Source organism: Epinephelus lanceolatus, chromosome 12, assembly GCF_041903045.1.
Source record: "Epinephelus lanceolatus isolate andai-2023 chromosome 12, ASM4190304v1, whole genome shotgun sequence".
NCBI lineage: Eukaryota > Metazoa > Chordata > Actinopteri > Perciformes > Serranidae > Epinephelus > Epinephelus lanceolatus.
The window spans coordinates 21,494,728-21,519,245 of record NC_135745.1 but is presented as its reverse complement, the minus strand read 5'-3'; the positions used below and the strand labels follow the sequence as shown (position 1 = coordinate 21,519,245).

The 24,518-nt window shown below is 39.4% G+C and overlaps 1 protein-coding gene across 4 annotated transcripts in view; it reads right to left on the bottom strand.

Moving 5' to 3' along the window:
• The window catches only part of pde1cb (phosphodiesterase 1C, calmodulin-dependent b), a 126,611-nt gene that overhangs the window by 17,797 nt on the left and 84,296 nt on the right, over window positions 1–24,518 (bottom strand). For all 4 annotated transcript variants that reach the window (XM_078173101.1, XM_033650961.2, XM_078173102.1 and 1 more), the window contains 6 exons: window positions 11,926–12,039; window positions 9,884–10,066; window positions 6,299–6,365; window positions 5,354–5,470; window positions 4,635–4,775; window positions 1,579–1,679 (listed from right to left, as the gene is read on the bottom strand). In XM_078173101.1, coding sequence (XP_078029227.1) covers window positions 1,579–1,679; window positions 4,635–4,775; window positions 5,354–5,470; window positions 6,299–6,365; window positions 9,884–10,066; window positions 11,926–12,039 — 723 coding nt within the window. The remainder of the gene's footprint in view (window positions 1–1,578; window positions 1,680–4,634; window positions 4,776–5,353; window positions 5,471–6,298; window positions 6,366–9,883; window positions 10,067–11,925; window positions 12,040–24,518) is intronic.

Genomic DNA, 24,518 nt, shown 5'->3' with positions numbered 1-24,518 from the left:
AGCAATTGTTTCATCTATATTGGAAAAAGAGCAGCTTATAGAGAACCAATAGAGCCCATCATGTTGCTACTTCACCAGTTTATCTGAAAAAAGTGTCACTTAGCAGGAGGTCTGCAGTAGAAGGAGCAAAATCAAACAAAGACCAAAAAACAACAACAAAAAGGAAGAGTTTATGTGTTACCTCTGTAACAATAATATATGTCAGCCCCTTCAGGATGCTGCAACTGCAACACGCAACGCAAAGTCAACCAATCCATGTAAGTAATGTGTGACCTTGCAAATTGTCCAGTCAACTTTTCCACAAATTTGACCAGTCATCATAGTTTCCCACGAGTATCACTACACAGAATTCCCCAGCATAACATTAACAAACTCACCTCATTGTTATATCTGGTTGTGAATATGCAGACGAGCAACACGTTTACCAACAAAACTTACAGCCAAAGATTGTACAAGGCAACTCCCTGATGTTCTGGGTAAAATGTTTGTACTGTGTGCAATGTTGGGGTGAGAATGACTGAAACATGTGTACAATAGACAAGACAGATCACCGTGACCGAGGCTGTCGCATCCAGATCTATTGCAACTGCTGAAAGACTCAAGGTGAGTTAGATTAAATATGCATGGTTAGTGGTGACGTTAGCATAGCATAAATCACAAAGTGACAGAGGCATGCTCTCCTGTGTGTGTTGCCAACTCTGTGTGTATATGTGTGAGACAGAGTAAGAATATAGTTTAGGAATAAGAAGTCTTGATTGAAATATTTAAACATGGTGTGAAATAATTATTTGAAATGTCAAGCTGGATGTGTAAGAGATGGAGATTATTTGTGTGAGAGAGACATCACTGAATGAGGCAGAAAAGAGAGAAATGCAAATAATTAATGTATTCAATTAATTAATACAAATAATTGCAACTAAATTTGCAATTTTCACTTGCTCCGACAATTTCCAATTCAACAATTTCAAAAAACAGCTAAGAAGAACGTTAGAAAAGCTGCTGTGAAACCACAAAATCCTGAAGGGACTGACATATAATGCAATATTCACAATGTCAAACATATACAGGTTTTACACAGCACAAAATGATTAAACTACTAGCGCTCCACAAATGAGGACCCTCAGTATATTACTGAAAACTGGCCACTGTTAGTAAGAGGTTTTCATCTCTGAAATGTATCGTGTACAGAAAAGTATATATCTGGACAACATTAATTATATGAAGTTTTAGAAGTTCTGTATTTCTGAATTACAGAAATCTGGACAATTATACTAATGGCTGCAGAAAATTAACTTTTAGTGTAATAGATCTGAAAATAATAACGGGTATGAAGACAGTGTTTGGCAACCAATTGAAACTTTAATTACAATAATAACAAAAGGTTTTTTTCCAATGTGTTCCCTCCAACTCAAGTTCTCCAGGCTAAAGAGTTCGGACTTCATTTGGACTCTTGTCCTGCCCCAGTGTTATTACTGCACTGCAGGCGATCTCAGTGTGATTGTAAAGCCCCCTTGCTGCAAATGAAAACATTGATCGGGTGAGCCACTGCCATGCATTTTTGATTTTATGATCCATTACCTTGTCTGAATGTGGAAGTTGTTTGTGGTCCCCGTGTGCTCGTAGTCGTGCACTGCCGCCGCAAAGATCATGGCAAAGATCTCAAGCTCAGTCAACCAATGCTGCAGGCAAAAAAGGAGGAGAAGAAGAAGGAGGAGAAGGAGAGGAGATGGGAGGGAAAAGGTGGGGTGCGAGGTGAAGATAATGAGGAGGAGGGGGATATTAAGAGAAGTATATAGAGATGGGGTGTTGAGGAGGGGAAGCAACGAGATGGAAAAAACAGCGGCATTGACAGAAAAGGAGGGGAAAGTAATGAACAGACGAGGAAGGATGGACAGAAATTAGAGAAGAGAAATGAGAAGCCAGTGAATGGAAAAAAGGGAAATGCAGGGAATGGTACATCACCACAGAAAGATGTAAAGGAGAAAAGTGATATAAAGGATGCAGAGGGAAGTATTTGGCATGAGGAATGCATTACCGTCAGGGATGAGAGGAAACAAATGGGGAGGAGGAGATAGAGGAAAGGTCAGAAAAGCACAAAGGAAGCTTTAGATAAGACAAGCTCTATTGAGACTCACACCTAAAACTGTCACTTTAACACCACTTCCTCTTTGTCTCTCAGACAGTGTCTCAATCTGGTTTGTCGCTGTTACCAAATATATTTTCTATTTAAGTTTTTCAGGTCAAGTTCAAAACCTTTTTAGGCACGACTCATGACGACAGCAAAAAGAGGATGATGTGGAAGTAGGAGCAACTCTTAAAGGAGTAGCTTGAAAAAAATGCACCGATTTGTTTTCTTGCTGAGAGTTAGATGAGAAGATCGATACCACTCTCATGTCTGTACCGTCAATATGTAGCCACAGTAGGCAGCCAGTTAACTTATGGATGTATAAACAAAGCTGGATACAGTGTTGGAGGCAGGACCCCGTTTAGTCCTATGAAAGAGCTCAGTGGCAAGTGAAACCAAAGTAGTTTGACTTCCTGGATGAGCAGGCTAACTTGGATGGGGATTTAATGATTTAATCGAGCAGCTCTCCTAGACTGAAATGTTATTGGACCAAATGGGTCAGATCTTGATAGTGAAACGAGTCATTTTGCAGGGGTTGTTAAAATATACCCACTGATGTACAAACATCTCTTTCATGATGTAAATCTATGGGGAAAAGTATTTTTGGGCCCAAAGACATCACGTCACAAACCCAGATGTTGTAGTTACACAATTTGGCCACTATGTCAAATTGGCACTTCTTTGGGGCCTTATGGAAATGGGGTGGAAACAGCCAGCCTCGCTAGCTGTGCTTGGCACATAAGCCACCACAAACACCTTGAATGTGTCAGTCTATGTTCTAGAGGGGATGGTAGATAGATTTTATTACCGTTTAACAGTGCTAGGCTAACTGTTCCCCCCATGCCCAGTCTTCATGCTAAGCTAAGCTAACTGGCCGCTGGTATTAGCTCCATGTGCACTACAGGCTGGTGGTTACTTTGTCAGCAATTTTTATTTTGTTTTAGTCATATTAAGTCAACCTCATTCTTTTTATTTTTAGTCGACTTAATTACTAGATATTTTTTAAGAGCTGTTTATTTAATTCTGCAATGTGTTAGTTGTAGTGTTGTACTAGACTCTACTAGACATTATATTCATACGTTTTTAGAATAGGTTGTCCCCATTTGCATAAATATAGTTAAGTTAAACCTTTACTGATCCCTAGCTGGGAAATTTCCCTGACCAGAAATTGAAGCTGCACCGCTGCATTAGATTTGAATAGGTGAGAACAAAGTCTATATGTAATTCCGATTTTTCTGTTTTTATTATTATTGTTTCTTTTTTAATAACCTCTTTTTTTTTTATCAACATATCTTTGTCATTTGCATCAGCAAAATTAAGACTGTAGTCATGAGAGTTGTACTGATGCTCTTATCTAATTCTCCATAAGAAAAGTGAAGAAGCGTTCTGTCCCAAAATGTGGAACTATCTGTCAGAAAAACATGAAACGTGAAAATAGACTTTCATCATATGAGCAACACCCACGCCACCACCTGAACCTAAAGATAAAGATGTCAATGGCCAAAAGAATATGAATAATATGGACTGTACCTGCATGTGTGTGCTTTTATTTATGGACATTTGTGTTTGCAGCCTCCACACACCTCTGTGATGTGCACGCATCTATGTGCACTCACGTACACAGTACACAGTATTTAGCTCGGGAAGCTCAGTCGATATTGGTGACTAATCAACAGTGGGGGATGGGGGAGTCATTAAGAACAGGGTGTGGGGGTCGGGAGGTGGGTGGGTGGGGGCAACATGGCCGGTCCATCCCTCAGTATATTTCCTCACGGGGCCGGCTTTATGAATGACCTGTTGATTGTTGATTTAATGGAGTCTGGAGGGCCTGTGAAATGATAGATGCTGTTCTCCTGCTCTCCCAGGAGCCTGTGGTTCTAGCAGTAATGTGGTTTACTCTGCAAGGCACCGCCCCAAAAAAACTCACTATGTCGACAGCTGTCGCAGCCACCTTATTAAGGTGATTAAATAAAAACACTGGAAGCGGGGGCGGCCGGCTGGTTGGGGACTTTGAACTCGGCTTTAGTGAGGCTAGTGTTTTTTTGTTTGTTTTTTGGAATGAATGCAGCATCAGAAATGCCCTAAAGTTACTCCAGTAGGAAGCAGTGAAATATAGGTCAGATGGAAAAAGAACAAAAGCAACATCAAGTATAAAGACTGAACATGAAGCAACATTTGGGCAAGAAGACAGAAAACATTTGACTTGAAATGTTGAGACAATGAACATTAATATGTGTCACATTTGACAGATGTTCTTACAAGTTGATGTTCTCACACTAGCCCTGAGAGAAAATAGGATGTGTTGTTTTTTTTCAATGACAGAACAACTCATGTATTCTCCAAGAAAAATGCTGACATTTCAGACAAAGCTACAGTTAAGCTAGCATACGGCAGCTGACAGAGATGTTCTGAATATCATGTGCATAAAATGATTTCACCTTCTAGGAACCAAACCAGCGCCTGTACAGTCAGATATAGATAGACAGATATACAGTCAACTCCTACTCACCACCATGCCAGTCTTGAGTAGCAAGTAGTGTACAGTCTGTGTGACATCAGCAGCGTGCATCAGGTTATGGTAGGGGTTTTTATGTTTGCTGTATCCCACTTCTAGGGCCTCCACGAAGGACACCACCGCAGAGATTGGGATCTGACAGCAGACAAAACAACAGCAAATGACCACGAGCTAAAAACAAAACAAAAAAACTGCAGACAGAAACTTCTCAAAGCTATCTGGTGATTTAAATGATGGGTCCATACAATTTCAATGCACGCACACTCCCCTCAGAGCCTGAAATTGATGTAATAAAATAATGGATCGTGAGTCCTTTAGGCTACTGCAGACTGTGATTACATATTCATGTCATTTTCACTGCCTGTCTCCACTCTAAGATGCTGTCACTTAAAGTGAAGTGTCCTCAGCTATAAGACGCTGTGGAAAATGAGCTCCACGAGCATCAGATGAGATGAAGTGTGTCCAGCCCCCTTCATAATGTGGTCATTGTTGGAACACAACAACAAGATTTAATGCTTAAGAGACAGAGAAGTGAGGGTGCTGGCTTTCATCAAATCAGGCATGGTGAAGGGGACTGTAAAAGCTCTTATGATCTATAGTGAATATTTGTAGTTTCTCCTCATTTTAATGAGACAAAGGTATGGCGGTCACCAGTGGTGCAGTGCTACATATACATTTTGATACATATGTGTGTTATATCCTTGTGGCTTTACCTTGAAACGGCTAATGAGGTCATATCTTGTGAGCAATTCGTAGAATATGAATTTAAGTGCGTGATCCCCGCTGGCTTCATTTAGAGCGAAGACGTCAAAAGACCACTTGTCAACATGCTGTGTGGGGGAGAAGAAATTCAAATGATGACATGCCACCACTCAAACAATGTATTCATTTTCTCAAAAACATGTGAAGGTGACGATACTGGAGGTCACGTTCCTGTAAATAAAACCAGGCTCAGACGACAGGAGTTTTAAAATCCTAACTGAGAATTTATTGCTAATCTCAAACATGCACACGCTACAAGATTTGAAAATAATGGCACATCACACACTACAGGATACCATTAAGATTATCTTGCCAGAGGAAGCATGAATGCACCGCCTCATGTGATCTCAAGGGGAAGCAAATGGGGGAAAAAACGAAGACTGACGTGGTGCGACAACTTGCTGTAATGTTAACAATGCTTTGCAGTGAGAAAAACAGAAGCAGGAGGCTAAACATATCTGGACAGGAAAATAGTAAACACAGGTTCTCTATTCTTGAGTGAGAACCTGAGGTGAGATTTAACTGTCAGCTGTGATATCTGTCAACTGACAGTCGGACTAACTTTAGCCTGCTTGGCAACAACATCAGCCCATACTGAGGAAATCATCCAGGCATTAACTCCTAAATATCAAACATGTTTGAATGAGAGAGAGGTTTAAGATGGGCTCTGTAAACCTCTCATAGTACCAGATAATCTGAGCTGAACATCGGTACCAACTAAGGCCCCAGACCACATTTCTCCTCCGATAATCATGAGGGGTAAATCAGGCATAAACTCCTGTAGTCTGAGCCCAGCTGAACTCAGGGTATGTAGTCTTGATTTTTTTGCACATGAGTGTACAAATTTGTTATTTCATATCTTCTGCTTGGATGTGTGTGTGTGCGCATGTTAATACCTTAAGCACAGATATGACAGAAGGGGGGTAGCTGAGTCCCACCATATTGGAGGTGCGTCGGTACATCCTGTTTGGACGAGATAAAAACATCAAATGAAGCGCACTGCTAGGTTTAAACACCAGAGGTTACCACACTGGCCCCGAACCACAGCCTGGAAGGTTCCCCACCAAGACCCACTATAAACCCTCTGATCAGCACGACTCAGTATGAGGTGGACTAAGTTGAGAAAAGGCAGCTGCACTTGCAAGTCTGTCATTTTTTTCACATCAATATTCAAGGTTTTGTTGAACATGCGGGATAGAATATAGATCATTTTAATAGAAAAAACACAAAACAAGCTCTGTAAGTCTTCATGAGATTAGTGGAGTCATTAGAGGCAGCTGGAAGGCAGAAAAGTTGGTGTACTTTGCTCCACATCTCAGAAAAATAGTGTAATACAGCACAGTTTGTCATTATTTTGAAAGTAAATGCCTCACAATAGCTACCAGAGTGCAACCAAATTCAAGTTGGCCACTCAGAACAGATTTTTTTTCACCTCATGCTTCATCAAAGCTCCACCTTTTCATTCTCATCCTCCCTTTCACAATCTTTCCTCATTGTAAATGTCTGAAAACAGACTTCCCTCTGTAAAAACAGATTAAGACAGATTATAGCTTACATGTTTGAGGCTTACTGGTTCGAACAAATGCATGTTGTATGTTAGTGTGTGATAAAGCGCAGCCTTGGAGCGGGAGCTGTTTGCAACTCTCTGAATGATTGTGTTTAGCCGGGCTCGCCAAGGTTGTGATGATGTATAGTCGACTCAGGTGAGTGAGTCACTGTGCGGAGGATGCACACATATTTCCAACAGATTGAAATGTAAAGGAGCATACGAGTTTTCAAACCCAGTTGTAGTGCTTCAGAGTTTTCAGCTGCCTTCTCCACCTTCTCGACTGCCACTAGTTTCTATTCAGTCAAGTGCACATACAAGTTACAATAGAAAATCGAAAAATATGCACTGTATTTATGTATTTATGATTTGAATTGCCTGCCCAAGGATGCAGCGTTTTGTTGTTATTGACGTTATTGTTGCTGTATTTTCTATGTACTTTTCTTGTGAATGTCCCTGTGTATGTGCTGTGCTACAAATTGCCTCTGAGGACAATAAAGTAAAACTAAACTAAAACTTAACCAATCAACAATAATCTATTGACAGTTTCCTACATCTACAGTAAAATCACTCCTTTCACTTCAAGTTATCACTACTCCCTATAAATACCTCTATTATTTACTGTAGAGTTAGTCTGAGTGGGCGGAAGTTCACTGCATAGATCAGCCTCTCATTGGGCGGAACGAGCCACCCACTGAAGTCCCGCCCTACCACCTCCGGTTGTGTAGCAGTTTTCAACCGTTTTCAACACGTCCTTTACTAACTTTTGCGGTGTTTGATCTTGCGGGGATGTAGCCATTTTTCTGCTATGGTTCATGTCCTGTAGGTGATATTTTTGTGGGCGTGTTACACCAAAACCTATTTCCCCCCGGCAATATTTTTGCAAGCGCACTGTTGCCGTGGCACCGGCCAGAACGATTGTGATTGGTTGAAAGAAATACGAGCAGCTGGGGCATTTTTTTCTCCAGTCTTAAAGGGAGAGTCGGCCCAGCCAGACCTTTCTTTTCTTGAGAAAGGTCTGGTGAGCAAGACTACTGTAGAGTTAATGGTAAATTGCAATTTGGGAAGCTTTTAAATCTTGTTTAGCACAATCATTGAGTGAAGTGTCTCTTTGTATGAATTTCACTTATATGAAAAGCAACACATTGCATTGTGTGATTGTCAGCAGAAAGTAGTGCGCATGCCACAATCACTACTTTGTTGTTGTTCCACTGTGGACATTAGGTAGAGTATACCTGCTAGGGCTGGGCAATACAGACTGGTTATAAAGGCTAGATAAGAAAATTCCCGCACATTAATAGGACAGAGTGCAAGAATTCTCCTCTCTTACCTGTTTTTCCTCCTGCACACCTGTCCACAAGATTTTGAAGGCATACACGAGCCTCCGTATTCAAAATCTCTGGTTTTAAAGGCTGCATTACAGCAAACTGGCTGTTTTAATATTTGCTTTACCCACTTAGTCATTATATCTATATGACTGATGTCTATTGAAAATCTTATTAAGTGAATATTTTGTAAAAGCACCAATAATCGATCCAACAATATGTCGCAATATTGATGTACTGTAGAGGTCTTCAGTCAAAAGCATTGATTTTTCTCCATATTACCAGCCCTAATTTAGACACTTAAATAAAATACTGCACAGTAAATAAAGTGAACTGTATTCGGGCTGTAACTAAAAGTTAATTTCATTATTTATGAATCTGCTTGTTATTGTGATTGTTTGGTTTTGGAGTCAGAAACTAGAAATATCGCCTGGCCATTGTATGACTCCACAAACTAGTTTACATCCATGTCTGTCCAGACTCATATGTAGCCATGACAGTTGACAGTACTACCAATATGGATGCAAAGAAGCTATATATTCTAAAATGTGGATGCTTCGCACACATCTTCAACGCAGCAGTACAGACGATCTGTACAATCAGCACAGCTTCAAGAACAACACCCAAGATTAGTGTCACCAATTCGGTATCTGACCAAATGTCTCCCCTGCTGCTCCTGAGTTATGACGTTGAGTAATGGTGAGAAAATTGATTTTTGCAGAACATGATGATGTCACGGTGGAGCTGACCTTTGACCTCTTTGGTACAAAATGTCATCACTATATCCTGTTAGACATTTGTGTGAAATTTGGTTATAATAAGCAAATGAATCCTTTGTTTTTGAAGCAATAGCTTTGACCACCAAAATCTAGTCAGTTCATAGTTGAGTCCAAGTGGACAAAGAAATTCCCTCAAGGCATTCTTGAGATTGGGACGGACAACCCACACAATGCCTCCGGCCACGGCTATTGCTGGTGCGGAGGCAGAAGTGAAAATGTCCATCACAATATCCTCGAGTATATGGTGTCATTAAATATCTTGTTTTGTTCAACCTACAGTCAAAAACTCAAAAGTACTCACATTAGTATTAAACCAAGAAAAGCACCAAATCCTAAAAACATAAACACATTCATTTTCTTGATTGACTTATTGATTAATCAACTATTTGTGGCAGTGCTACAGCATATAGTAAATAAAAAGGGATTTTGCTCACTGTGCTTGATTACCTACAAAAAGCAAGTTTTAAGTCTCTACATATACACTTTTATATCAAATGAACTCAACACAATTTCTGCCTGAGAGGTTAGAAAATCTAATTTCAAAACTCTAAAACACAATGCTTTTCAAAATGTCAGTAAAGCGTACGTGCAGAAAAGGTGCTGAAAAGTGTAAGAACAATGTGGTTGTCTGTTCATTATTCAAGACTAAACTGAAGATGATGATTGATATAATTACTTTAAGTCAGTCTGGGCTACACCTGAACAATGATAGATGGGCAGCCTCAGTAGTGGAAAGATAAAGGTGACAGTCCATATTAATTATTTAACATTGATGACTACTTGCCAATATGTGAGTGTGGCTGTGTGCTTGTGCATTACACACACGTTTACCTCTCAACAAATATTCCAGCCTGGACTGCATGGACAATGCTGCGGAAGCGAGGTTTCTCCTCATTGCGCCGCAGCATCAGGCCCATCTGTCGGGTGAAGGTGGAGGCCAGCCAATCCCGCACCTCTGAGGGCACTGACTCTGACTGGATGTCACTGAGCTCATCCTCTGTGTCCACCAAACGCCTGAAAGAAAGCACGGATGTTGGGTAAAAGACAGAAACACATAGAAAAGAAACAAAGGGAGAAAAAACAGACAGATGCCGAGACACTAAGGGCTTACTAAAATATTCAGCATTTATCGCAGCTCTACTTTCACAGAGGATCAAACTGAAAATCCTAGTGCTGTCCATCAAATAATAACACCTCTTATGTAACATCAAAACATCCCAGGCCTCTTGAAACACCATGACAGGGAGTATTCAAATCCAATTGTGTGGCATAATTCTCCACAGCTACCCTGTTGTGTTGACATGTACAGGGGATCAAGAGCAAAGCCTGTTGGTCTCCACCCTCTGAACTGAATACATGTTCTTATGGCAAAGAGAAAGCATTCACATCTTGCTGATAATCATGGTGCTACATAAATTCTGCACTGGATAGGTCATCATCCTCCATCCTGGAGTGGTCGTGCCACCGCTGGCCCTAATCTGGTAGGATCTAGATGACGAGAGGCTTACATAATTCCATAAGCCTGGTCATATCTCGGATTCTGGACCTGCATTACGCTATTGCCATACATTGACCTTGTGTATTCCCTAACTTAACAATTCTTTGACGTAGCAACAATCTCTCAATGACCTTAACTACGTACTTTCTGTTTAAACCAAATTATAGGGAGATGGCAGATCAGAACACACTTAAGTTTTGTTATTTTGTCGTTTAGGGATGAGAAGTTGTTGACTATAAATACTATCTACTCTCAATTGCCACATAAATATCACACTCAGGGGTGGAAGAAGTATTTAGGTACAGGGATAGTTTGAATTTTTTGAAGTGGGGTTGTATGGGGTACCTATCCATAGTCAATGTATTGCCACAGTAATTTTATCATCATAAAACACGCTTGTTTCAAAGTCGACAGAAACAAAATAACTCACAAAAACCGCCTGGTTTGGTTGAAATTAACCCTTAATTCAGAGAGACCCCATACTGTATGTAGATATAAATGGCTCATTCTAAGATAACTAAAAGACAATTCTTAGTTTCAGGTGATTGTAAACTACTGAAAGCATACTTATGGATATTATATAGACTACCATATCTGCCAATAGATGCCCTTAAATCCTTCACACTGGACCTTTAACTGCTTTATATGCTACTGGATAGTTTAATCTATTACAATGCATACTTTATCTAAAAGGTAACTAGTAACTATAGCTGTTGAATAAATGTTGTAGTTTAAAAAGTACAATATTTACCTCTGAAAGGAAGTGATAAGTACAGTACTTCGGCAAATGTACTTAATACAGTCACCAGAAGATGTAAAGGCAAATGGGTGGCATTGTAGGTTTCTTCAAACCATGGATACGTTACATTTTGTATGTTTCATACCAATGTTTCTGAAGTGACATAGTTCTAATTACATATATAGGAGCTAATTTTGATGGTTTGATGAGATGGTGGCTACGAAGCTGCTGATCACTGCAGGCCACTGTTGCTTCTGTCTGACTCCAACAAACAACAAAATGGCGGCAATTCCAGTGGTGATGGTGCCACCAAAACTGTGGTATTCAGAAATGTACAATTCCAAAATTTACCCTTGTAATTAGTCTGCTTCATAAGCATTTTAAAATTAGGGTAGGTTTTGGAATGTCCCTGTTACAAATTTACATTTAGTCTATTTTTCATTACAAAGGTATGACATTCTGTAACCAAGCAAAGACACAAAATGGTTAAAATGAGACTAACAATTACAGCACAGGTCAATTGCCATACTAATGACAGTCATCCATTTTCTAAAGCCTGGCCTTTGTCAGAGCTGCACTGTTGTTCTCAATAAATGAACCATGTCAATACTTGTTCAGCAGCTATTGTTTTCTTACCTCGTCTCCTCAATGTAAACGGATTCCAGCACCGACGCTGCATACTCAAGGTTTTTCTTGAGGTCACTGAGGGAAGCCTCTCCTCTCTCCAGTTGCTTCACCAGACATCTTAATCTAAAACAGAGATCCAACAGGCCATTTAACAAATGGGATTACTCCCCTGCCATCTTGACATGATAAATTAATTTGCAGCTGATGTGAAATTAATCTGGGTGGACTCCTGGTGCACTTGGAGACGTTTTTGTTTTCTGTGAAAAACAGCCTGTCCTCTTGAACTAAATCACAAAATTGGACCACTATAGACAGCAAACACAACAAAATTTTCCCAATAGACTCAATTTAATTGATTATTTCAAGCAGCAAGCAAAAGAAAAGAGAAAAAATTATATTTTCTGCATTTTATCTCCCTTAAAAACAAAACAAAACATGTCGGACATGTTGGATTAGGATGGGACATACAGTATTTAAACTTTGTTCATATACTGATCTCTTTGCAGTCTATGTAATCCAGCTCTTGTAATTTGTCTACTTCTTTCGAAATAACTGCCTGTTTGGCATACTTTGTCATAAGTGACATTCTGTCTTGTCAAACATAGGTGTAGTAAATAACATAAACAAAGCACGTGTCAGATAGTTCCATGCTGGCTCAATACTGAGACACTTAATTGGACTGAAGACAGTATCAGTGCTCTTAGTTCCACCTGTACCTTTCCTGATATGAAAATAGAATTGTCTGCTGTCTAAAAAATCTTTGGCTGGACTCATTTGCATGTGTTGACTATCTAAAATTAGAATAGCCTTGATATTGCAGCTCTCTGTGCTCCCACATGTGGCTTTTGACACTATCAACAATGTGACAACTTCTATTAGATTGCCTGTATAACTGGGTCAGTGTCAGTTGTTTACCCTTGACTTGAGTACTATGACAGTAATTAATAAAGACACTTAAGTGTGTTATGAAGTTATTATAGCTTTAATGGTGGCAGTCATTTGTAAGCAATTGCTGCTTTTGTGGGTGACAGTTTAGCTAAAAATAATGATAATGACCAAATATGCTAGTTGGGTTTACTGTTTGAGTTTTTATTTCAAGTCTTAACTGACTTTACATAGCAACATAATGAGGAACTTTCCCACCGTGGATAGGTTTACATGAAAAAAAAGAGAAAAATGATTTTTTATTTTTAATGTTTTGCCCTTTATCTTTGGGCTTTTTTTGCTTAACGCTGCTGTAATAGTGAAATTTAAACTGATTCATAAAGTACTGTCCATCCATCCACCCATCTATCCATCCATCCATCCATCCATCCATCCATCCAAACCAGCTGGTATCCAGCATGTGAAATCACTGAAACGATCAAACACCACCTTCTCTTTGTCATATTTTTCCAAGACTAACTCAATTGTGACTATAGATCAATGTGTGTAATGTTGTTTTAAATATGCTTGAAGCCTGCCAAAAGCCCACCGTAAATAGACACTAGAGAGCAGAACAGTTAACATCAATTTCTGCACACTGCAACCCCTTGCAGTATACCACCTGCTGCTGTGCTGGAGGTCACACGCTCCCCTTTAACAGTGAATGCCCACAGAGGCTACGCTTGTTGTTGAATTATTAAGCAGAAAGATGGAGAGTGGGAGGTTTCAGATGCTCTCATTGATTACATTCCATGGCTGTGGTTGGAATATTTACCAAGTAAAGCCTCCAAAATGGTTCTGTGAAGATGGCTGAGGAAAAAAAATATGGACATTCATGAATGTTGTTTGGTTTATTTATTTTTTCATGGCCAACACTGGCACTGGGGCCAGACTGTATTGTGTCTACAGCAGTGAAACACCCTACAAGTTAGCAGATAGTATCATTTTCCACATGCAGGAAGACTTTTTTTGAACTGATGAATGAATGATGAAAGAAGCCTTAGAAAAAAAGGAATGGCACGCAGTCTAAGCTGTGTCTATCTATCTGCAAAGCTTCAATGTGAACGACTGACACACTGTCTGCTGTGCAACAATATCCATTGGGAAATGTTGAAAATAATTGGGTATTTCCCCAAGTCCAACTCTGCAAAAGAGCCACACAGTCATAATACCAATATTCATGCAGAACTGACTGTTTCCTACAGTTCCATGGCAATCTATGTCATAGCTGTCCAAACATTTCACTCAAGTCAGATCAAAAGTAAACTCCTGATAGCACTTCAGAAAAAATGCAATCATCTAAGTCATAAGAACACATTGGGAACCACAAACTTTTGTGGCAAAGCATCTGGTACTTGTTGAGATACTGTAGTCTGAACCAAGTGGTGGAACGACCAACTGACCTGCACTGCCATTCCTAAAACCATGTTGCCAAAAAAGAATAACACATACATTTAATAAGCTATTCTTTTCCTTTTGTTGAGTTTTCCAAACCAACAAAAGTTATGTTCACATTCAGTGTTACTCACCAAAATGCACTGTGTGTATCCTTGAGGCCTTATGTATCAAGAGAATTTCCTTTATCATAGAACATTTGCATTGAATTGAATTGCATTGAATTTCCCCTCAGGGGGATTAATAAAGTAAATAAACTTAAAACTTTTAAACTTAAACTTATTTAAGTATAGTATGGCATTTAAATCCAGAATTCTTTAAATCCATGTTTAGTGCTTGCAGTCTTGCTTCTTCCCTGACTTTCCCGACACACTGCAGCATTTCTTGGTGTGTTACAGCCACCTTTTGATCACCAGAATAGTGTGACACCATTGGTAAGACTGTTCGAGATAAACAAAACATGGAACCACTCAAAGGAAAAGTGCTCCATAGAGCTAAGAAAGATTACAACAAACTATATAGGACCTTCAAAGGTCCAGAGTGTAATATTTAGGGGGATTTGCTGATTGCAATCAGCTGAAGCCTGAAACGTCTCCCGGTTAGGATTCCTTCAATGTTCATTGTTCAGGAGGTTTTACAAGGAACCAAATTATCCGCAGAGGTCTCTTCCTCTCTAAAACAAACAGACGAGGTGATTTGAACCAGTAAAAACACTGAATAAGCAGATTTACATTACAAATCAGTAATAGATACTGTTTGGCATGTCATGGCAGGCATGTAGTTTCACACAAGAAATGTGTTTTTTTCCCAAGGCTCTTTTCACACAGAGGGGCTGCTAACTACAGTGGCTGGCGCAAAAATGAGAATGGTCCTCTCTAAGGACTGGCTTATCCATTTTGAACTACTGCAAGCACATGGCAGTGCAACATGCCGATCTCCGTAGACAGACCTGCTCCCTATGTAGATATAAACTGATTCCAAGGTAACAAAAACATGACCATTTGTAATTTCAGGTCATTGTACACTAAAGAAAACATATTTATTTATTAAATTATATTCCATTTCAGCCAATATATCCCCCTATATCCTACACACTCGACCTTTCCCTGTGGCAGCAGCTTCTTCACATACTGAACTCTCTCTCTTAAGATACTGACAGCTAGGCCTACCTAACTACAACAGAGGAAGTGTCTGGCTGCCTGTATGTATGTATGTCTGTCCTTCAACTTTTGACTTACACTTGGTATATGTGTTGCTGAAGACCGAAGGAAGTGCACTGTCAAGTGCAGGCTCCTGGGATCCACAGGACATGTTTATAGTGTATTACTCCTGCCAGAAGTGTATTGCACAGTGTACTGAGAGGGGACTCCTTGTAACTGTTACACTGCTGAACGGCTAGCTACACTACATTAAACAGATGACGGAAGAGAGACCAGAGCTTTTACAGTGCCGCAAACTCAAACATTTCAAGCATCAGCAATGTAACCTACAGAGTGAAAACTTTTCTTCCCAGAAATATTCAGGCTTTGAATTCAATGACGCCATAAAATGTTCATGTGAGCTTTTGCACCCAAATGATGTGTATACTCTAGCACTGCTAGGGATGCAACTATGTCATGGTAGGTGCATTGTTCAGCACCCAAGGAAATGCATTGTGGATTGTGAAGTTGTTTGGATGAGAGTTTCTGGACAAAGCTGTAAGCAGCAATACCGGAGGCCAAGCAATCGGCCCGTTATGAAAAGGCACATTTTGAACAGGCACTGCACTAGTTTTAAGAATCATAAGGAAGTGAATGGATGAAGGGTGAGCTGCAAGTCTAGAATCACAACGCATGTCATTTGGTTGGCACTAATGATGGTTATTAAGAGCAGCTGTGCGCCAGTGAGCTTCCCTTCTAATATACAAGAATAGAAAAAAATACCCTACCTCCTTCAACAAAGCTCCTTGTCAGACTATAATTCACCATAAACGCTGAAATGTGTTCAGTTGGTCATTTGCTTTGATTTTCCATCTTGAGTGATGCTGGCACACTGTGCTTACTTGGAAAGCCAATGTGAAATGATATGAGTACATGTACTGAAAAAAATGTCTCTGATGAGTGCTGCTGTGAGAATGCTCTGTGACAGGCTTATTGCTTTTGTTTGGCTAACAATACTGTTAACTCAATGGCCAATCAATTTTTGTTGTTTAGTCGAAAGACAATTTACCAGATGTAGAGCATCCAGCAGGGCTTTATAATGAGAATTAGTGTTTTTTTGAAGTGTTGAGATGAAAGAAGGAACAATTTAGACACTTTCTGACATCCCTTTGTCACTGGCAGGCTGCAGGAGAAAAGTCAAAATCTGTTCAAAACAATTTAAAAATTAAATTACTTACTGTACAGTACTGAGCAACTTGGGCTTCTTTTTAAAGCTAAAAACGAAGATGTGATGATGAGCTGTGCGCCAAAACATATGATAAACCAGTGTCTCTGCCAACCAAAACAAAATTGGCTCATTTCACCTGCTGTCATTACCCAGAGAGGCAACACGCTGGGTTAATAGCACGGGTCAGGCCCAAAGTGACTCCTGGGCATAGAGCCAACTGGGAAATTCAGTTTAAGACAGAGAAAAATCCATGTAATTATCTGTGGCTTAACGCTTGTAGTGGTGAGGCAGTGAACTCATTTTCTCAATTTCTTCCATGATCAACTTCTCACTCTTGCCTTAAATGCTTGGTGGTAAATTAAAGGGAATCTGCAAGAGTTTTGTAAGTCAAACAAGTCAAGATCCTAACTTTTGTAACCATGCCTTAAACCCTGGTTTTCAACAGGGGGTCTGAAGGGGAGTGTAATTTACAGTAGACAACATTTATGATAAGCTAACTGTTACCCATGAATCTCTGTGCAATCATATGAGCTAGCCAGTGCTAAATCATTGTGTGACCCTTATCCATAATGGCGAGGTTAACTAGTAAGCTAACATTTATGTACTATTGAAACATATAAGCCAGTTAGCTGTATTGTTATTCCAAGTGTATATTCTTGTGAGCTACAATGGCTCATTTTGTATCTTCTAGAAAAAGACTGACACACTGTTCATCTCAGAAACCATTGGTCAAAGTGCAAAGGGTGAGGCTACTGCACCTAGCCGTGCTACAACTGCTGCTGACATAGCAGCTACAGGCAAAAACAAACAATAGAAGACCCAAAATACTGAAAATTACCTCAAGTGCAAATTATTTTTATACAGTATCCATAGTAGGGGGTCCCTGCTCTGTCTCTCTTTGAGCTAAAGGGTCTTGCCAAAAAACCCTGCCTTAAACAAAGGCACCACATGAACAAACACATTTTATGCTTTGCATTTTGTTTGCAGTTCTGTAACCCACATCTTGCAACATTATTTCTTACATTTAAAACTTCATTCAAGAATGAAACTCCCTTAGACTCACTAGGAAAACACGTCCATTGAAAAACATACCAGATACTGTCAACACCAACACACATGAAAAACACCTATACACTGATTGAAACCCAATCTGTCTGATAATAGCCACTACAAATAAAGCTTGGGTAAGCTCACTACTTTTGTGAGAACTTTGCAGACATGGAGGCAGTGAGAGAAAGAGGAAGAGAGAGAGGAATGGGAGAAGTATGAGGCCAAGAACAAGGAAGGGGACTTGGCAACAGACGGAGACATATTTCAGACAACATTAGGGCCACTTTGGTGGACTGTGTCATAAATCACGGCCTGCTACTCCAGCTCCTGAGTCGTTACACAATAGCGTTTATATTATGGACATTTCAGGGGCTTGAAGTTTTGACTGAATGTGTCTCATGTTGTAGACAGATGTGTTGTCACCTAAGATAATGTTACTTTCCACTGGGCTGCTTATGTCCATGACTTGTTCACCAGCCACAATGACTTCACAGTTGTTTTCTTGTGCCGTTACTCCCCATTTCTCAATCTGACAGCAACATATTGTATTGATTACTGCACTGCAATTCTACTTTTTCTTTGTGGTTTTTGTTGTTGTAAAAACCTGCAATGGGAAAAAAGTAAGATGTATATTAAATACATATAAATACAAATCGTTTTCATTATTATTTTCATTATTGATTAATCTGTTGATTACTTATTGTTGATTAATTAATTGTTTGGTCTATAAAATGTCAGAAAATTGTGAAAATGACAGTAAAAGTCAAATCAGAAAGGTGAGGAATTTGGCCTTGCCTTCTAATATCTTGCTTTGTCTAGCCAACCAGAGACGTTCAAAACGACTAATTTCCCTGATGTTTAAATGGAAATTTGATCTCATGCAGATCTTTATACCTTAAATTTTAAGAAACCATTTGATAAGTATTAATGACGCAGATAAAGTTATGAAGAAGAGCAGCACAGTGCAGCTATAAATATAAATGTAAATAGTGTCACTGGTGTGTATAAAAGTATAAACACAAGTTACTAAGTGTATGCCAAGTGTATTGCTTTGAAATACATTTTGCTCAAACTACTATCCTGAGAATATTACTAATACATATACATGAGTTGCAGTTGTCAGTAGTGATAAATATGGTGAAGGCACTGGACTGAGCTGCTTCCGAATGTGACTTTCAATATTTATACAACACAGATGCCACAAGCTGAGCTTCATATAAGCAAAATATGAATGTTTGAAAAATACTGAGGATAAAGAAGGAGGGCAGGAAGTTGGTTTATAGACATTGGGGCCACCATTGGAATCCATTCTAACCAACATAAATTAAAACTGCTCACAGTTCCTGTTCTCTCTGAAAGATTAAAATCCAAAACTGCTGTTTTCTGTGAAAGATTAATATATTTTTTATTTGATAAGCCAAATAGATTCTGGGTGGAGTATTATTTAAAGGTTAAGCCTGCAGTCTGTGGATGCTTTCCTGGAGTCCACTATTTTTATCACATTAATTTGAGAGAATAAAGAGTCTAAAGAAAGGACAATTGTATATGTTTTGTACAGACTGTAAAGCCCTCTGGGACATTTAAGGTTGTATAAATAAACTTGATAAAGCTGCACTAGAATACAAGCAGATTAAACTGCTGTCTCTGTTCAATCTGAAAAACACTGTGTCATCTGCAAACTAATGTAGTCTGACAGAGATTTTTTTTTTTATTGGAGTTGCAGGAGTAAACAACCCACAGCCCTGACTAGCTCTATATCTGGAGTTCAGGGTCTTTGGTGTGAGCTTCTCAGACTTATTATGTGATGTCTCTTGTTTGACAGCTCAATATTTCACTGACAGCTGCAGTCAGGCAGGGTCAGCTGGTAAAGCCTGATCTGTAGGAGCTTTGATAGCATGCTGTTGAAATTCACCCTAGAAATCCTGGCATGTGTACTTGAGCCGTCATGACATGAGAAATTGCGCTGCAGTGCCATGTTCAATATGTCACCACAGACTCTGAGGGTAAACTATAAGTGGTCGGACAGGGAGTCTGTGCTGGCTGGGAAGTGGATGAGGACATTTTTAAAAAGGTGTGGTCAGAGTAACATTTTTAGGTAGGGAAACTGCATTTACAAGAGAAAAACAACCAAAAGGCAAATGGCTTCTGAATGGGAAAACAATATTTTGCTTTTAGCAGAATATACACAGGACATACAGCATAATACAAACATTTGTTTACTCAAGTATCAGAGTTCAGGACTTTTCCAACTCTGTGCTTTAAAACTGAGTTGAAAATGGACTTTCGATTATTATTATAATAGGATATGAAACATTAATCATCAGCTACAATCCTGCACCCAACGAACTTCACCTGACAAGACACCCCAGATAAAACAAAGTTTTTGTGTGTGCTGATTTTAAGATTCTGGGCTATTTTGCTTCCAAAACATGTCTTCTTTGGAACGCATGAAAAAAACATCCAAAATATATATTAAAGGGAAATTTCGGTTTATTTCAACCCGCCTCCTATCGCCCTAAATTTGTTTCAAGTCACTAGTGACATAGAAATAATAGTTAGCATGTTAGCCATTAGCCTAGATACAGCCGTAGTGTCAGACCTGTTAAAACTTAATTGAACGGGCATCCTTTCCAGTGCAAAGTTAGTCCACTAAACAAGCTTTTTCTCCACAAAGATCGCCTCATATCGTTAGGATAAATGTCAGAGAACATACAGAAAACGACATGTAAACGTGTTGTCTTACCTTACCGGTGTGGTGCCATGTTTGTTGTTTACCATTTAGCTAAGGCTGCAACCAGTCCCATTCCTTGCAACAGAGGTATTCCTCTTCTGTGGGCATTGGGGTACAGCATTCACAGGTAACGTTACACCACCAATCTCCAGAGCTAAATCCTTCCACCAGCCATTCCTCCTGTGTCATCCTCTAACGTTACCTGTTGTGCCTCTCTCTCTCCTCCTCCGTTCTTCAATTTCACGAAGCTCTTCGTCAGTGTACTCTGGCTCAAATAAATAAGGGCGGCCATCGCCTCTCGATGTGGAAAGCCTATATACTAACATTCCACATTTAGGTGGTCTTCAGAGTTGTTGTCTTACCTTACGGTGTTAACCGTTTATCTCTGCTTCCCAAAGCGCAGCCGAAATATCGCGAGAACAAGCAGCGATCTCACGCCGTGCCTGAAATCTCGCGAGAACAAGCCGCAGCAGCTGCAAGGCAGAACCGGACAGTAGCCTGAAAGGTTCATTCATTTATTTTATGAAAGATTTATAGAATAATGGCTGACTTTTTGCCAGACTTCGACTTTGTGGAGGAGGAATTTGATTTTGCAGAGTTTTATGGCCGCCCTTATTTATTTGAGCCAGAATACACTGACGAAGAGCTTCGTGGAATTGAAGAACAGAGGAGGAGAGAGAGAGAGAGAGAGGCGCAACAGGTATCGTTAGAGGATGAGGGGGGAGGAATGGCTGCCGCAAGGCTGCATAGCTCTGGAGATTGGTGGTGTACCTGTGAATGCTGTGCCCCAGTGCCCACAGAAGAGGAATGCCTCTGTTGCAAGGAATGGGACCAGTTGCAGCCTTATTTTCAAGGTCTGGATGTGACCGAGGACGAGACACCTCCACCTGGAGTAACGTTAGTATCCAGCTGGGCTTTATCTAGAGCTGGCGAGATATATTTCGGCCGCGCTTTGGAAAGCAGAACTAGATGGTAAACAAACATGGCATCACACCGGTAAGGTAAGACAACATGTTTACATGTCGTTTTCTGTATGTTCTCTGACATTTATCCTAACGATATGAGGCGGTCTTTGTGGAAAAAAAGCTTGTTTAGTGGACTAACTTTGCACTTGAAAGGATGCCCGTTCAATTAAGTTTTAACAGGTCTGACGCTACGGCTGTATCTAGGCTAACGGCTAACATGCTAACTATTATTTCTATGTCACTAGTGACTTGAAACAAATTTAGGACGATAGGAGACGGGTTGAAATAAACCGAAATTTCCCTTTAAGGTGTATACTGTAGTTCAGATTTCTGTTCTGAAATTTCATGCAAAAACTTTTTGATTAGATAATGTTTAATTTGCACATTTAAACAAGAAATTTGTATTACAAAAAAATAATTGACTCAATGTAAGTTATCAACTGGGGAAGTTTCATTGTGATATCTATTAGGTTTTTTCATTTTTATTTTTATTTAATTTATTTATTTTTCCTGTTTTCACCTGTAGTAGGCTATCTTATTTATTTATTTATTTATTGTTTAAAATACATGGAATTTTGAAACTGAAATAAATAAATAAATAAATACATAAATATATTCTCATATTCTGAGCCAGAAATCTCCAAGTCAGTAGCACTTACATACACCAAACTTTACAGTTTTATTCCTACTGATATTCTGCAAATTTTTACAATGGGGTTCATTCATATATTATTTATGGCCCATTTTTTTGCAATTTGTTTTCCTGTAAACATGGCAAAAAACAATTTTTAGGGCTACTGACAGTACTTCCTGATTTATGGGGTGATACAAAGAGATATCCCATCTGTAAAAACCTTTTGAAACTGGCATTTAACAATGTTCAAATTTTTGTTCTAGAAATGTGTGCATATCACTGCATATTTCATTAGACGATGCCTCAATGACATATTTAGGCAAAAGGTAAGGTAATCAACTGAGGAGGTTTCTTGGTGATATCTATATGTTAAAAATTTTACCCTATTCACTTGGGGTGTCTCCCATCAACTAATAAACTTCCTAATATTGTCTCATGGGTGTATTTCCCCACCAAATTGACAAATTCCAGTGGCCACTAGGTTAAGCAGGCCACTGACAGAGTGAGACGAAGACATGAGCCTCCAGCTGTCTGCTTCTATATCTGAAGATGAGAGATTTATTTGTTTTCCCCCAGAGAGGGTGAGCAGAGAGTACAAAGAGGAGATTAGAGTTGGTATTCAGCATCTTCCTCCTCTACTCTTATTGCCTCCAGTTCTTTGGCCTCACCTGACCTGCTCAGAAAGTAGAATGGAAATTTAAGAAATGAAAGAACCGGTGTCAAACCAGAGCCGCCCTGCAGTATACAGTGGGGCTCCACAATGCTCAACCTCTCGACAGCTGTTGTGACAGCCAGAAGTGAGCACACCCAAAAAAAGGAGAAATTAAACAAGAGAGGGTAACATAGCAACGGTTCTCGCCTTCCTCTAACAATTGCTTTGTCACTCAAGCAAAAAAACACTCCCTGCATACCCACAGGGAAAAACATTTTAAAAAATGAAACCTATCCCATTCTCACCTAACTCATAATAAAAACAGGTCCATTTCTGCTTTGAGCGGTGGCAGCAACAGTCAGGACCTATTTTCCGCACAGCAGAAAGCACGACGCTGGTTGAGCAGAGAGTGCTGCCAGGATGCAAAAACTGGTCACTGCCTGTGTTCCAATAACATTCTAGCCTAGATGGTGTGTAATCAATGGCCTAGGGTCAGTGTAATCACCCAGGGAGATTAGCATGCTTTCAGGGAACACACACAGGTTTTCAGTCTGATAAGCAGAACAAGGCCTGTAAAAACATGATGACTCAGTTAAGCCGTGCTACAATGTATTCTGCAGCCTCGACCGTGATTTGTGACCGTAGCGGAGGAGAGATTTGTCAATAAAATACTAGAGTCCTGGGACATCTACATTTTGGCAAGACAGATAGGGTGCAGCAGGAATCTGAGGCAGGGTTTAATCTGGAGTTGGCCTCTGATCAACAGGAAACAGCTCAGTGTTTGACTTGTTCAATATTTGATTGTGGTGAACACTCAGTTGCACTCTAACTCATTTGTGTTGTTTCCTCTACATCTTACAAGTCGACTGATCAAGAGATGGCTTGCTGTTGAAAGAGTACTGTGATGTATTTAAATGAAAAAATGTGCAATGTGCATATAACTGTAGCATGTTTAAATTATTCTGATGGCTTATATTTTGTTTTTGAGGGAAATTAAACGACCCTACTGAAACCAGATGGCACCAGAATAAGGAATTTTGCATTTTTATGGCAGTTTTCTCATATCTGCCCACCAATGGAACTGACAGAGCTGAAATAATAAGTCTATTAACTGACTGACAGAATTGATTCAATATTTTTCAAGCAAAATCATGAAACATTTACAAGTAAGAACTTCTCAGATGTAATGATTCACTGCTTCATTCTGTATTATGAGACAGTAAACTGAATAACTTTGGCAGACAGTTTACATTTTTACTTTTTTTTTTTCATAGAGCAAATGATTAATGTCAATAATAATGAAAATAATTTTTAGTTGCAGCTCTAATTTGAATGTAATGTGTTTCTACCTCAAGAAATGCATTGTGGAAGACAGCAACACATGCACAAGTTATACATTTTTATATATGTATATATATATATATATATATATATATATACATATAAATTTGAGATGCTCCTAATCATTAGTCAGACATCGGTATTGGCTGATATTTGCCTTGTCGACTAAAAAGACCTATTAGAAGATTAGATAAGATTCACAGATGGCAGCGGCCATCAGCCTATCTTATCTACGTTTTCTATTGAGTCACATCAATTTTGCACAGGCTAAACAGTGTCCTGATAGAAAATGTGTTTGGGACAAACAGAAAACTTCCCCGGGCACCCTCGGGACAAAGGGACACAGTAAACTCACTATCGACACGTCAAGGCACACCCTATATTTTTCCTGATTATGTTACATTGTGAACAACAACTTCATTTTCAACAACATTGTTAAAGGGCCAGTGTGTAATATTTGGCATGGTTTATTGTCAAATCTGAATCTGAATCTGAATCTTCTACCCATTAATATGTTTATACAAGTGTATGATCGCTATAAAA